The sequence below is a fragment of the Equus asinus genome, chromosome 15 (assembly GCF_041296235.1).
Source record: "Equus asinus isolate D_3611 breed Donkey chromosome 15, EquAss-T2T_v2, whole genome shotgun sequence".
Classification (NCBI taxonomy): Eukaryota; Metazoa; Chordata; class Mammalia; order Perissodactyla; family Equidae; genus Equus; species Equus asinus.
The window spans coordinates 45,351,793-45,366,920 of record NC_091804.1 but is presented as its reverse complement, the minus strand read 5'-3'; the positions used below and the strand labels follow the sequence as shown (position 1 = coordinate 45,366,920).

General features: G+C 59.2%; 1 protein-coding gene across 5 annotated transcripts in view; it reads left to right on the top strand.

The window, feature by feature from the left end:
* PMEPA1 (prostate transmembrane protein, androgen induced 1) overlaps nucleotides 1-14,853 on the top strand; it is a 58,233-nt gene extending 43,380 nt beyond the window's left edge. For 2 of the 5 annotated variants that reach the window (XM_044748839.2, XM_070486181.1), the window contains exons 2-4: nucleotides 4,237-4,391; nucleotides 10,206-10,259; nucleotides 10,725-14,853. In XM_044748839.2, coding sequence (XP_044604774.1) covers nucleotides 4,237-4,391; nucleotides 10,206-10,259; nucleotides 10,725-11,273 — 758 coding nt within the window. In that variant the 3' untranslated portion in view covers nucleotides 11,274-14,853. The other 3 variants (XM_070486183.1, XM_070486180.1, XM_070486182.1) reach the window with 3 other exon arrangements.
* Nucleotides 14,854-15,128: the final 275 nt, after the last annotated feature.

Here is a 15,128-nt window from a genome sequence, read left to right as displayed (position 1 = left end):
GTGGGACTCACAGGTAAATGTGCCCAGCGTCACTTGGCTGGCAGCTGGCAGACGCAGGCAGGCAGGACCAGGCATCCTCAGGGGTGCTCAGGGGCTAACAGATGCATTGGGGAAGCTGGGAGGGTTTGCACATTCTTAGCTCCTCCGTACGGGAGGCTCCGGGTTCAGGACCCAGCCCTGCTTTTTCGAGGTGCATGATCTGGGCAGCTTCTCCCTGAACCTCAGCTTGCTCATCTGCAAAATGGCAGTGGTGATGGCACCACCTCACAGACTTGGGGAATTGGGGGCAGTGGGCTCAAAGCAGGGGCCAGTGCCCATGTTGTAGCTGTCAGCGTCCTCGCCACAGTTACGTGAGTACAGTGAGCTGGGGCTAAGGACCGCCCACCCACCCCTTCTCTCTGCCCTCCTTTGTCTGTGACCAGGTTTTGGCTGGGAATCCTGTGGTCACGGGAGACTTGAGGCCTGAGGTGGGAGACAGTGGTAGGACCCACCCCTGCATGTACTACGCTGGGTACTTGGCCTCATGTCCAGGTAAACAGGAAGTCTGTCAAATTGGGGAAACTGAGGCAGGAGTGGTGTGGCTCCACTTCTGCCGTTAGCAGCTGAGTGACCCAGACTTGTCTCCATGCCGGAAGTCCTGAAGCCAACTGCTGTGTAGGCTTTGACCTGCCCGGTGTTTCTAAAACTCTTGAATACCTTGCCAGCAGTAAAGGCCAGGCAACTTCACAAATGGTCTCTAGGTTCTGGAGAGATCGGTGGTGTGGCCGCACTGGGCTGGCCGGTCTGGGGTGCTGTCCTGCCTTGAGTGCTGTGCTCTCAGACCTGCTGGGGCTTCAGCTAGTCGTATCTGACTGAGTGCTGTGTGGCCCTGCTGGGGAGGGAGCTCGTGCTCGGTTAACGATGCCTGCGGGGGCAGCGGGAGTAAGGAGCGGAGGCTCGGATGCTGAAGCCAGGCTGCCCACAGGGGCGGGCGGATGATGCCCGGAGGAGTGGGCCAGCCCCACGTGGACAGTGCAAGCCTGTGCACTGGGGGAGACTGCCCACAGCTCTGTTCCTTTGAGTGAGGCCCGGGGACTGGATGCAGGTGTCCTCGGGCCTCCGCTTTGCCGCTTCTCCCAGCAGGTGCTTCCATGGTGCACTTCCTGAGAGGAGGGTTCTGTCCCCGAGGGTGGTGTCTCCTGGAAGGAGCACCCTGAGTGTCAGAGTGCGCTGGGGCTGCCTGGGCAGGACACACCACAGCCCGGGCAGTCCTCACTGGGTGCGTCTGAGTACCCGATAACTGCTGGTGGGGGAAGCAGAGCATCGATGCTTATGCAGCCGCCCTTCCCACAGCGTGGGGGTCGCTCTGAGGTCTGAGTGGAGATCTCAGGACCTCCTTGGCCCAGGTTGTCCTCTGCTTTCTGGGTCAGGAGCTGGCTCGGGGCCTCCCCGCCTCCCCACAGTGCCCGCCCCGCTGTGCCTCTGCGCCTGGGTGTGTCTGGAGTATTCAGCATGGTCCTGCTTTCTTCGTGCTTATGGGTTTGGGCTGTCATCGTAGTTTTGCTGTAGCTGGGGTGCAGCTGAGCCCGCATTAATCATGGTCACCTTAAGGGGGCGCTCCCCAAGTGCTGAACCCACCGCCTGCTCACTGCTCTGCAGGCAGGTGTCTTTCATCTCCCCCTTTACAAGGGAAGCGGGGATGGACTCAGAGATGGAGTCCAGGGTCGCACGGAGCCAGGTGGGGGTCCTGATGGTGCCTCAGCGGAGTCGGGAACCCTCGGGACCCTCCCTCCTCCTCTGGGCCTGGAACCCAGGCCCCTGACTTCCAGGGTGTAGCCCAGAAGTCAGCTGTCGTTTCTCTTTCGGAGAGTTTTTCTTTCCCCTTCCCGTGTGGATTCCTGGGTCTGTGCCATAAGGGGCTTGTGGCCCAGGGACCAGGGTGGCACATTGTGCTTTCAGGAGCCTGTGCTCATTTCTGGGAGCAATTCTTACGCTCTGGTCACCGGCCCCCAGGAATCAGATCCTCTTGCCCTTTCCGCCCTTCTTGGGGAGGCTGGGAGAGCCACGGAGGGTCTGTTCACACCCCCTCGGCCCACTGGGGCCTCACCCCTTGGCCCCTTTCGGCCCCCACTAGCCCTGCTGCCTCAGCCACGGTCTCACTGTTGTCTCCGGGGCCCCAGACACAGGAGGAGGGCAGCGGCCTGGCCTGGGTCCTGCAGGCCACCAGGGTCTGGGAAAGGGACAAAGGCAGCCACACACCTCCCTTCCTCCAGGCCTGGCGTAGGCAGGGCCCTTGGGTCAGCAGGGGGAAGGGCCGAGGGTGGCCACCGCCAAGGTCCCCACTGGGGTGAAGAGTGCATGAAGTTGGGGAGGGGACATGCGGCTCCTCTGGAGGGCGGGTGAGTGGGTGCTGCACAAAGCGGGCCTGTGTGTCCCCTGAAGGCGGCTTTCTCCCGGGCCCTAAAGATGGGATCTGGGCCCTGTGGAATCAGGCCAGGCTGCCCAGGCCCTGGACCAGCCTGTCTGGGGAGGCAGGAGGTGTAGCCACCATTACTGGGTCAGAGGCCTGGCCTTGCCCGACCCAGGCCCAGCCTGCCCTTCCGGCTGGAAAGTGAGGGTGACCTGTGGGCCATTCAAGGTTTGCCTGATTTCCCGCCGGGCCCTGGCCTTCATGGGGCTTGAGAAAGTCTCACCATTGACCCTGGCTGCTTCCTCCTCCCTCCGGGCCCCTCCAGGACGAAATGGGGAAGTACTATCAGCCAGGGGCCAGAGCCAAGGTCCAGGCTCCAGATTGATTCCCGGGCGCAGAGGCCGACCTCCAGTGGATGGTCAAGTGCGAGGAGCCACCAGCTTTGGGCTCTTGGGCTGCACGAAGGCTGTCACCTGACCTCTGGGCCGCAGTCTCCTCGCCTGTGAGATGGGATTGTAAAGGCGCCCGGTATGCATGCGTCGCCCTCTGCTGTGGGGCGTCCTGTGCCCTGTGGTGTTGAGCAGCACCCAAGTCCCCGCCTTCTCGACGCCAGGAGCACCCGTGGTTGCGACAGCCTCTCATGTCCCAGACATTGCCATGTGTTCCCTGGGGGCAGACTCGCCCGGCTTACGAAGGCCATAGGTGACGCTGCCCCGTTGGCAGCTGTGTGGCAGGGCATGAGAAGGTGGGCGTCTGGGGAGCCTGGTGGGGCTTCTGGAAGAATGTGGAGGGGGCGTCCGAGTGGAGAGGCTTCTGCAGCTGTGCCGACAGAAACGTGCGCATGGGATGCATGGCTGTCCTGCTGAAGCCTCAGGGAACAGGCGGGGTGGCTGGAGGGGTTGGCCGTCACTGGTTTGGAGCTGTCTGGGCCCAGCACGATGGGCCGGAGCCCGTGACACGGCGCCCCCAACACTGCCTGGCACTCTGCAGTCTCTCCGCCCGCTGTTCCAGCTCCATGTCTGTCTGGAGGGGGAGGAGCTGGGTCAGCGGCTCTGAGCTTGAACCCGCCTGGGGAGCCCTTGGCGGCTTGCATGCCTCGGGGAGCCTTCCTGCCGCCCTCCATGCTGGGCGGGGGGGCGTGGTGGTGTGCCCCGTGGGGCCTTGGTGGGGGAGGCTGGGCCTTCGCCCCCACGCTGCCAGCCGCCTCCCCTCTGCCCCTGTGCCGTGTCCCCGCACAGGACCTGCAGGATGGCACTGGCGGCTGGCCCGCTGCTGGGGGCTCTGCTCTGCTGGCACCGACCGCGGCCAGCTGCCGGCCGCCTCGCACCCACCTGAGTCAGCAGAAAGCGCCCCGGCTCCAGCAGAATCAAAATAACCGTCTTCCTTTTCCAGTACTTGAGGGTTTTTCCGCCTTCGAGGGGAAAAACAAAACCAAACCAAAAAAAGGAAATGAGAATTGCAGCGTCTGCAGGCACCTGGACTGCGGCTTTTCTGAGGCCTCGTTACCGGGGGCGGGGGGTTCCTCACACACTCCTGTCCTGTCCTGTGCTGTCGAGGGTGGTGCATGTTCGTGAGTGTGGTGTGTGTGATATGTGTGTATGTGTGCAGGTATGTGCAGTGTGCATATGTTTGTGTGTTATCTCTGTTGGGGGGGGTGTGTGTGTTCGGGCTCATGTGTGTTGGGGGTGTGGAGGTGCGTCGGGGTGTGTGTCAGGGTGTGTGTTGGGGTGTGTGGCTGTGTCCGGGGGTGTGACTGTGTCGGGGGGGTGTCGGGCTGGAGGTGCATTGGGCTGGGGGAACACTCTGAGGGCTGGGCCCCCCGCATCTCATGTGCCCCCGTCTTACAGCGGAGCTGGAGTTCGTGGAGATCACCATCATCGTGGTGGTGGTGATGGTGATGGTGGTGGTGATCACGTGCCTGCTGAGCCATTACAAGCTGTCGGCGCGCTCCTTCATGGGCCGGCACAGCCAGGGCAGGAGGAGAGCAGACGCCCTGTCCTCGGTGAGTGCTCGCACCCTGTGTCCCGGGCGGGCTCCTCACAGGACCCGGGGGGGGGGCGAGACTGAGAGCAGGCAGACAGTCGGTGGCCGCAGGGGGGTGCTGGGCGGGCGGTGGGGAGGCCGTTCTGGGTCCAGGCAGAGGCCTGATGGGAAAGGTGGCCTCAGTCCTGCAGCTGCGACCCAGACAGAAGGGAGGTGGCCTTTTCCCACGCCAACACCCTACGGGCATCTGCGCCAGGGACTCAGCGCCTTGGAGGCAACAGGTCACTCGGAAAAAGGCCCTTCCTGGGCCTGGGTTGAATCCCAGCTCCACGGTGCTGGCCCTGTGCCCTTGGACGCGTCCCCGATCCATGAAGCGGGACTTCCGTCCCCATTCATTGCGTCACAGGGCTGACGATCCTGCGGAACTGCAGGCACTTCCATTCACTTTTTATCCACCCATCCGTCCACCCGCCCTTTCATTCATTCACTGGACAGATAGCTCCTGAGCGCCCTCTGCATGCCTAGAGCCCACCAGGCACTGAGGGCATGGCTGTGAGCAGGTCCCATGGGGTGGCTGCCTGCTGGGCTGCGTCTAGACACACGAGAGTACCTAAATCAGATGATGCTGAGGCTCTGAAGGATGCTGAAGGGCGGTCACCGAAACTCCCAGGGTGGCTTGTTCAGCTAGACCCATCGGGGTGAGGCTCTGAGGCCCCTCTGAAGGCTGGCGTGAGGTTGCGGGACGGGGGCGATGCCGGGAGGGTGGGGGGGACCAGCCAGTGCTGTGCCTGCTGTTAATGGTAACACTGCGTTTTGATATGTTAGTAGAATCGTGAGCCCGTTTGGGCATCTGGAAATCCCGGAATGTCCCCTCCAGAGTCCACACATCGGAGCTGGAGCAGCTCCTGGCGGGCGGGAGCCTGCCCAGGTCCCCTGTGTCCCCCTCTGCCTTCGGGGCTGAGCTCTGCCCCGTGTTGGCTGTTCCACAGATGGACTGAGGGGAGTACACGGTCCCTCTCTGTACGCTCTCCGTCTCCAAGCCTGCGATGTGTGACTTAACCTGGGACAAGAGTGCTGTCTGATAGCAGGCGGCCCGGGGCCGTGGGACGGAGCGCCTCTGAGCCATGTTTGCTGGCCGCCAGGAGGACAGTGACGGAATAAGGAGGCGGTGCCGGGTGTGGGCTAGGTTCTGCGGGGCCTGGGGTTGGTGGCAGTGCCCAGAGTCTGTGGGGCTGAGCCAGGTCAGGCTGGCAGGCCCGGCCCAGGCAGGTTTGGGCCTCTCCCTGCCATCAGGCCTCAGTCTCGGTGTGTCACCAGGTTGCTAGGGCCAAGAGCATCTGCTCTGGTCCCTCTGAGGGGAACATGGGCTGCCCCAAACCTGAGGCCCTGTGTGTGTCCCAGGGCGCTGGGCACTGCTGCTCTGCGGGACTGGCCACTTAGACAGCCAGCTCCCTGCGTGTCACCCAGCCCTGGGGCCGCTGCTGCCCTGCGCTGCACTCTGCCTGCCACGGCTGCCTCAGAGACCCCCCCTCAGTGGCCGGGAACCCCATCCACGGAGGAGAATCGGGCTCAAAGAGTAGGAATGTTGGCCTGCTTTTAAATGGCAGTTTGAAGCATCCGGGCCTGTTTCTTCCTCCCTCGGATGCTGGGCCAATCAAGGGCACTTTGGACAAACGAGAAGACACCAGCCCACTAGTGCGGGTTCCAGAGGGGTCATCTCGTCCCTTGGCCTCAGTGTGTGCATCTGGAAAGTGGGTGGAGCTAGCCCTTCTCCTGCCTGTGTGGTCGTGGGAGGGTGCTGGAGAAATGGCAGGGGTTCTGGTGTGAGGGGGAGGCAGCCCTGGGGAGGTCAGGACTCGGGCCTTGCCTCCTGGACACCTGAGGCTAAAAGAAAGCCGCCCCCTCCCCCACCCCTGCCCCACCATCACCCAGCCACCCGCACAGGCCCTGGGGATGCCCGGCTGGGTAAACAGGAGCTTTCTTAGGCCTGAAGTAAGTGTGGTGGCTCCCTTGGGAACCTCCTGCCAGACAGGACGTGTCTGAGGAGTCTGGGGCCCCGTGACCTCTCAGAGAGACTGAGACCCGGCAGCTGTCTGCCTGCGGCTGGCCCCTCTCCCCCCCCCCGGCATGGCTGTTCTGCCATGGTTTTCAGGGTGACCCCCTAGGAGTCTGTTTTCTCACCTCTCTGAGGGTGGGGCTCACATGCAGGTAAGCCCTGTGGCCCTTGGATGTCACTTCCCTGCCTGGTGCCCTTCCCTGGGAAGCCAGGACATACTGCATGATGGTCACGACAGTGACAATCCAGCCACTGCAGTGGCACAGACTGTAGGTCTCCAGGGGCTTGTCCTGAGCGGGCAGGTGAGGGGAGTGTTACCTGTAAAGGCAGGTGCACTTCCACCTGGGCACCTGTGAGCAGTGGACAGGTGCAGCCGGGCCCCACCCAGGAAGCCTCCTGCCCTTTCTGGGCTGTCCCTGGGTCCCCGAGCTTTGTTTTCAGGGACCAGTTTGGATAGACAATCCATGCTTTTAATTGAATCCCTTTCACAGCCTTTAATTATTCCCCCAAAAGATAACGCATCTTGGACCGTGACAGCCACTTCATGTGCGGCTCCCTCGGAAGACGGGGGTTCGTGTGTGAGGCCTGCTCAGCCTGGGCGGGCACGGATCGTGCTGGAGGCTCGGCCAGGGCCTTGCATGGGGCAACACTTCATCCTCTCTGCCTCCAAGTCAGCCCTCGAGTGGGTCTCCTGCTCCCCCAGGGCTCAGTGCTGTGGCCTCTGGGGGACTCAGAACTCTCTTGGGGCCCCTTGTGTCAGGCTGGGTCCTAAGCAGTGTCCCGCTCTTCCATTCTTCCAGTAAACATTTATAAGTACCTGATGTTTAGCCTGCAAAGCTTGGTGGGTGGCAGTCCCGTTCACTGAGGAGCCTAGGGGAAGAGTCAGGACTGGCATCTGGCCGCATGGCGCTGTCAAGCAGGCACGTAGCTTGGAGTCTGGAGTTGAAGGTGGGTCAGGACTCCTCAAGGTACAGACCAGGACCTGGCTGCCTGTTGTAAGCAGAGTTATTGGCACCCAGCCATGTGCATTCCCATGGTGTATTCTGTGGCTGCGTTTGCCCTGCAGCAGCCTTGTTATCGGTGTGACAGACCATCTTGCCCAAGGCGTGTAAGACGCAGCCTCTGTGGGCGAGAGGGTTGCACCTACTGTGGCGCAGCCTGTGGGCATGGGGTGACTGCAGCAGAGCCTGGCTGACACAGGAGCTGAGATGCTGTGGGAGCCTGGGGAGGGGCATCTGGCTCAGTGGGGGGTTCCTGGAAGGCTCCCTGGAGGAGGAGGTGATCTCCAGGTGCACAAATTGGAGGTAGTCAGGTGATGAGGATGGTGGGTGGTTCTGGGACTGTGCTGGGGCCCCCAGGCTTTGCTTGGTGTTTTCTTAAGCTCCCTGGGTGGTGCCACTGTGCTGCCCGGTGGAGAACAGCTGGACTGGGGCAGGGGAGTGGGGGTGGGCAGTGGTGGGAAGAGGTTGTCAGTGACCATGTGATGCAGGGCCGGCAGCTGAGGGCTTCATGGGAGGGTTTTAGGCGAGCTAGGCTTGGCTGCTGGCACCCCTCCCAAGGGCTCCCCACTCTAATGGGACAGGCAGACGGCCCCCTCTGCTTCCTGGCTCACACGTGGGCTGTGCTGGGGGCCACAGAGCCGGCCAGGATCGGCCTGAGTCTGAGTGGGCCTGGAGGCAGGCGACAAGGGTTTGGATCCCAGCGCTGCCTCCTCCCAGGCGGGCCAGCTCAGCTCCGCTAACTGACTTTGGCCAGCCTCGCGGGTTTGTCGGGGGAGTTGAGAGGGTGGGTTAAAGAGCACACGTGATGCCTGGCTCCAAGGCAGCAACTGGTCCAGCATTACTCATGTCACTAACAAAGTGGGCGCTGACAACCATATTAACAGTAAGGGTGTGCGTCTGCTTTCTGCATCCTGGCGCTGGAGCATCCTGGACCCCGAGTCTTTATGGGGCGAGCACATGCCTGATGGGACAGTTTTGAGAGACACAGAGCGCCCCTAGTGGCCATCCAGGAAACTGCAGCCTCTGGGCCATTCCTCCCCAGACTGCTGACAAGGATCGACTTACCTGGGGACCCTCAAGAAAACGTGCCCCCAGGGAAACTTTTAGGCGATGGATATGTTCGTTATCTTGATTGTGGTGATGAGTTCCTGGTATATACATATGCTAAAACTTAAAACTTACCCGAGTTGTCGACTTGGAATATGTGCAGTTTATCGTATGTCAGTTACATCTCAGTAAAGCTGTGAAATGGAAAGACAGCGCCCCTCCCCGGGCCCAGGGCTGTCACTGTGCACCACCAGTGTCTGGGTTGCCCCACATGAACTGGTCCTCACTTGGGGCCCAGCTTTCCTGCCCTGTGAAGTGGGTATCTCAGGGGCAGGGTCTTCCGTCAGTTGAGAGCTGTCGCTGAAGCCTGGGTCCCAGCTCGGTGGGAGCTGAGGGCCCTGGTGTCTGCAGAGTATGCTGCCTCCCAGCCTCTTGGCCCCTTTGAGGGGGGCTCACTCTCCCAGGCTCTCCCCACAGCAGCCCAGGCTGAGGTCGAGGTGGTCTGAGTGGGCAGGTGCTGCCCACAGGTGGGGGTGGGGCAAGGGAGCCTGTCCTGGGGCTGGAAGCCCACAGGTGGGTGTGACAGGGCCAAGTTGTCCTCCCAGAGCCTGGCCGCCGGGGCAGAGTGGAGTCCAGCGCCAGCCTCCTGGATCCCTGGGGGGAGCTGATGGCGCCCCCAGAATCTCAGCAGAGGATATAAGCTTCGTGAGGTGGCAGCCACATGCCCAAAACCTGGCACGGAGCTAGGCCCAGACGTGGTGCCACATTCTGTGTTTGTTGACTAAGCAAGTCATCATTTTGTGGTGGAGCAGCTGTGTGGGGCACTTTGCTTGTTAACTCTCCTATACTCCTTCACCTCTAAACTGGGCCCACGATATAGAGGGCGAGACAGACTGTAAAGAGCTAAATAAACCATAGACAGGATGATCCCAGATATGACAGATGCTATGAAGGGAAATAGCAGAGGACAGGATTTTTAATGGGAGAGGCCCTTTAGACAATGGTGTCAGAGAATGTCTGCAGGGGACACTGGAATTGAAGCAAGAAGGAGCCAGCCCTGCATTGGGGTGGTCAGTGCAAAGGCCCTGAGGTGCACACTTAGCACTTTGATGCTGTAGGTAGCGGCTCAGCGTGGCTGGAGGCTGAGTGATGGTGGCACCCAGCACTTTCCTGTGCTTCCTGAGGGCCACGTGTGTTCCAGGTGGTTTGCGTGTTCCGCTCCTTAAGTTCTTCAGCAGCTCCTTGAGGCGAGTACTATCAGTATCCACATTTTCAGATGCAGAAGCTACAGCATGGAGGTTAAGTAACTCGCCCAAGGTCATTGCACAGCAGGCAATGGTGGTCAAGGCCAGGAGGGCTAGATCACGCCAGGCTTCCTTACCTGCCAGCTCATGGGTTAACTGGATTATTCTAAGGTCCACACATGGGAAGCTGCTGGAGGGTTTTGAGAAGAAGGGACCATGAATCAGGTGTATGTTTTGGAAAGTGGGAGCGGAGGATGCATTTTGGGGGACAGCAGTGGGCGCCAGGAGATCGGTGGCAAAGCAACTGTGGTTGTGTCCGAGAGAAACGTCCACGGCCCCAGCCGGGGCAGCCAGGTGGGGATAGAGAGAAGTGGATCGTGCCAGATCTGATTCCAGTTGGAAGGTCTCAGAATCAAAGCCGGGCGACCCTCTGCTCTCCCACCTGTGTCCATCCTGCTGACCCCGTCTGTTTCGTCCCCATACAGGAAGGATGCCTCTGGCCCTCGGAGAGCACAGTGTCAGGCAGCGGAATCCCAGAGGTGAGACCCCGAGCTCCCTCCCCTCCATCACCCCAGCCCTCTGTTCCCCCTCTTGGCGTGCCCCCCAAGGCTACTGTAGTGGACGCGGAAGGCCCCCCGCCCCGCAGGTCCCCGTCACCAGGTGGGCGGCGCTCCCACTGCTGGAAGAGTGGCTGCTACAGGCTCACACCTCCACCCTCTCGAAGAACCGTCCTTGGCGATGGGATCCCCCTGCCCCGGGATCATATGCTCTGTACCCCCAGGGAGCAGCCCACCATATCTGTGACCCACAAGGACAAAGGCTGCCCCTGTTTTAACCCCGTGATGATGTTCATACTCCAGGGCTCCCGGGCCATCAGGCCGGGGCTGGACTCCAGGCTCAGCCCCTTCGCCCCCATCCTTTCCCAAAGAGCAGAGTCCCTTGCAGCCAAATCACGGTCTCAGGCCCTGCTTCCGGGGGACCCTCACTCTGCTCTGCCCCTCCAGCCGCAGGTCTACGCTCCGCCTCGGCCCGCCGACCGCCTGGCTGTGCCCCCGTTCGCCCAGCGGGCGCGCTTCCACCGCTTCCAGCCCACGTACCCGTACCTGCAGCATGAGATCGACCTGCCGCCCACCATCTCCCTGTCGGACGGGGAGGAGCCCCCGCCCTACCAGGGCCCCTGCACTCTCCAGCTGCGGGACGCCGAGCAGCAGCTGGAGCTGAACCGGGAGTCGGTGCGCGCGCCCCCCAACAGAACCATCTTCGACAGCGACCTGATGGACAGTGCCATGTTGGGCGGCCCCTGCCCCCCCAGCAGTAACTCGGGCATCAGCGCCACGTGCTACGGGGGCGGCGGGCGCATGGAGGGCCCCCCCCCCACCTACAGCGAGGTCATCGGGCACTACCCCGGGTCCTCCTCCTTCCAGCACCAGCAGAGCAGTGGGCCGCACTCCTTGCTGGAGGGCACCCGGCTCCACCACGCACACATCGCCCCCCTGGAGAGCACAGCCGCCTGGAGCAAAGAGAAGGATAAGCAGAAAGGACACCCTCTCTAGGAATCCCGGGCGGCCAGGGCCGGGGCAGCAGGAGGGAGGGGCGAGAGCCCGCACTTCTTAAAGAGACGAGAGGAGCCCGGGCGGGCGGTGGGAGGCCGTCCTCTCCCCACCTCTCTGTGTATAAATATTTACATGTTCTGTCTGGTCTGAATGCACAAGCTAAGGAAGCTTGCAAAACCACGTTTCGTTGTTGAGCTGTGTCTTGAAGGCAAAAGAGAAAAAAAAATCCTACACTAGTCTTTTCTGTTTCTAGTTGAGCTGTGTGTGTGAATGCTTATTTTCTTTTGTTTGTTTATGATGATTTCACTTAACTTTAAAGACATATTTGCACAAAACCTTTGTTTAAAGATCTGCAATATTATATATATAAATATATATGAAATAAGAGAAACTGTATGTGTGAGGGCAGGAGTATTTTTGTATTAGAAGAGGCCTATTAAAAAAAAAGTTGTTTTCTGAAGTAGAAGAGAAAAAAAATGGCAATTTTTGAGTGCCAACTCAGAAAGCGTGTATTACCTTGTAAAGAAAAAAAATTACGAAGCAGGGGTTTAGAGTTATTTATATAAATGTTGAGCTTTTGCACTATTTTTTAATATAAATATGTCAGTGCTCGTTTGATGGAAACGTTGTGTCTGTCGAGACTTTTAAGGGAGAAATGTCGGAGTTTCATGGTCACGTCAGGCAGAGGGTGGGCTCCGCGTGGGGTTTGGAGAGGGGCCTCTGGACGGGGCGCTCCTCTGCGAAGTGGAGGCTTCTGTCGAGTGATGGGTTATTACCTCGCATACATTCCCCACCCCGAAGGAGACATTTTTTCCCTCTGGGCCAGAAGAGCATTTGGATCGCAGACTAAATAGGAAAGTTACTCAAGGCACCAAGTTCCAAGTGGTGGCTTTGCTTTTCCCGAAATGCAAATAAACCCTAACTGAAGGAATCTTAGTTTTTCCTCCACTTTTTTTTTAACCCTGAAAGGCCCCGTAGGAAGGGACTAAGGCCCCCCTCAAAGCTGCAGCCGCTCCCTGCGCGTGTTGCCAGGGGGACATGTCGCTGGCTTGTGCCCGCGAGAGCTCGGGCAGCGGTGCGGGTGGCTCCTGAATTTGTCGGCTGAGCTTGGTGCGGTCCACTGGCGTAGAGGAAAGGCCCAAGTTTTAGGAATTTGACCTCATGCCTGTCTTTCTCTTTCCGTGTCGATTCTCAGTTAACAGGCCCATACACGGAAGACCAGAGATGAGAAGCGGACACGCCCAGGTTCCTCCCAGGACACGTGCAGGGGTTAGAATGAGAAACAGCCAAACCGACGCAGACTCTGGCTTTATGCTTTAGAAGCAGAATTCTTTACCTCCGTTCCCACACTTGCGGCTCCTTCCCATGGAAACAGTCATGTCTGATGTGTTTATCTGTGTTTTCATAGGCCTCTTGATCAGACACAACTCTCGTTCACCAGGATTTTACTGAGCAGGTTTGGGTTGGTCGGGACCCCTTGGTGGGGTGCAGGGGGAGGAGAGAGGAGTGGGGGCCCTTTGGGATCTACCGGAGACAGTGGCTGGAGCCGGAGGTCTTTCCTCCCACTGAGGACTTGCCCATACTCTACTGGGTGACTCCCCCAGCCAGAAGAGCAAGCCCCCCATCCCATCCCACGGAGGTGTTTCATTTTCAGGAGAATGCCAGCTAGCAGACGAACGGGCGAGAAAGGTGTGAGAGGCAATAATTAGTGTTTTTAAGCAACTTTTTTATTACTTGAAAAACAAAGACCTTGAGAACAGCTTTGAAGTTCTGACCATTTGAACTCTATTTATATACGTGAGAAGAACACAGTGACCGACCTGTGAGCACGGTGTCTGTGCTGGCTGACCAGCCTGGTGGGAAGGGCTTGCACCTTGGCGATGAAAGCTGCCTGTCCGAGGGGTCTTTAGCCGGAACTTGCTTCTCTCTCTCAAGGAGGAGGAGGATTCTCTTAAAAGGTCATGCAGAGAAATCAATATAGCTTGTCCAGAAGGGTACGGGGACACATTTATAGATAAAAATTTTTAAAAACGTATCTTTCCTTTGTGTGAAGCGTTCCTAGTGCCTTACCGAGGAAGCGGTTGGCTCTCCTGTCGCTGGGCGGGGGCACTGGGTGGGCTTGTCACTGGGCAGGGGTGCCTGGACAGTGCCCCGCTCACCGGGACTGGCCTTCCCGCCCACCCCAAAGGGCTGCTCCTTCCAACACCCCAGGGCGCCGGGTCTGTCCCGCCTGCTCTCCCTCCCCCTTGGATGTGCCTCCATCTCGCTTGGTCAGGTGCCCCTCCTGCCCCTCCAGCCTCTTACGTCAAGTCCTGCGTTTAACTCCCATCTGGGTCAAAAACCTGGAAGTGGACCTCATTGGTGTGAGCGGGGTCTGCAGACAGCCAAGCCGAGCCTTCCTTCCCGGGTCCCCTTGAGCCAACTGCTCGGATCTGTTGCTTGGTGGCGGGGCCTGGATTGGCCGTGTTTGAGGGAGCAAGGAGGAGAATGTGGGGGCATGGGTTACTGACCTCAGCCAGTTCAGGGCACAGCACGCCCCTCCAGTTATGGCTCCGTGTTGCCGTCCGGGTCTGAATGCTGCGACATCCCTGGGCCTCGTGCCCAGAGGGTGACAGATGGAGAAGTTCATGGTGGGGTGGCCTGTCAAAGTCGGGGCGCGTCCCTGGAAAACCAGTGGGTGTGTTTCTGGAAACTGCTGCCGGAGTAGTAAGCTCTTGGTTTCTCTGCTGGACCCCAGAACTCTGGGAGTGCAGGCTGTTCTTTAGATAGTGGCTGCCGTGCCAGTATCTTTGAGAAGCACCCCTCAGGGGGCCCCCTTTTTCCAGCAGAAAGTTAGGGAGCCCTCGGCAGTGGCTAGGTGGAGGGGGACCAGGGTGGGCTTGGCTCTCACCTCCCGCTGTCTCCCTGTTTGTCCACCACTGCGTCTCCTCCCCAAAGAAGGTCATTTCCCCCGCAGCCCGGGTCTACGCAGATGGACTTAGCAGTGTGCAGTAAGAGCTGTCCGTGTTTCCCTAAAGCCCAGGGTTTCTGCCAAGAGCTGAAAGTGACTCCTCTCCCACGTCCCCAGGGCAGGGAGAGAACCGAATCCGTTCCCTGTCCTCGTCTGTCTTCCCTGTGAATTGTACTTTTCAGAGATTTTTTTTTCCCTACGTGTGACAACACAAAGCTTGCAGATCCATAAAATATCCTGATGATTAGGAAAGAAAGTGTTTTGTTTTTCCGGAAACCACGCTTCCACTTGTGCCGTGCCATAGAGCTCTGAAGGACACGCCCCGCTCCCCCGTGCCTGCTGGTTCCACGGGGTCGCGCTCACGGCAACGCTGGTCCGTCGCGTTGCTGGCGTTGGATCCGCTCTCCTTCGCAGCCCTGTCTCCTGAGTTCTGTTCAAGTTAAATGTATGTAAACTGCGTGGCACGCGGGTGCAGCGCCCCTGTTGCTGCTGTGTAAGACTCTGTATCTGGATGCCAATCCCCAGGCCTGATGAAATCGCTTGTTGTGTATCAATAATCATTAGTGGCAATGACGACGTTCTGAAAAGCTGCAATACTTATACAATAAATTTTACAATTCTTTGGAACAAGGCTTTTCTGCTTCCTTGGCAGCATTGCTTTCCCCTGCCCCCCACCACCTTCAGCAACAACCCCAGGACGCTTTTAGGGGGGACGAAGGGATCCCTCGAAGCTGCTGTGTGGCCTTGAGCAAGTCCTTCAACCTCTCTGTTTTAGTTCAGGGAGCCCAGTGAAAATACTTGCTCAGGCAGGCAGTTCTGCTAAAAGGGTGGTATTAGGGTTAAAAGAGTTTGCAAAACATGGCCTGCTTTTCCTCCCTCTTGGAAAATCATTATTCTCTGTAGCA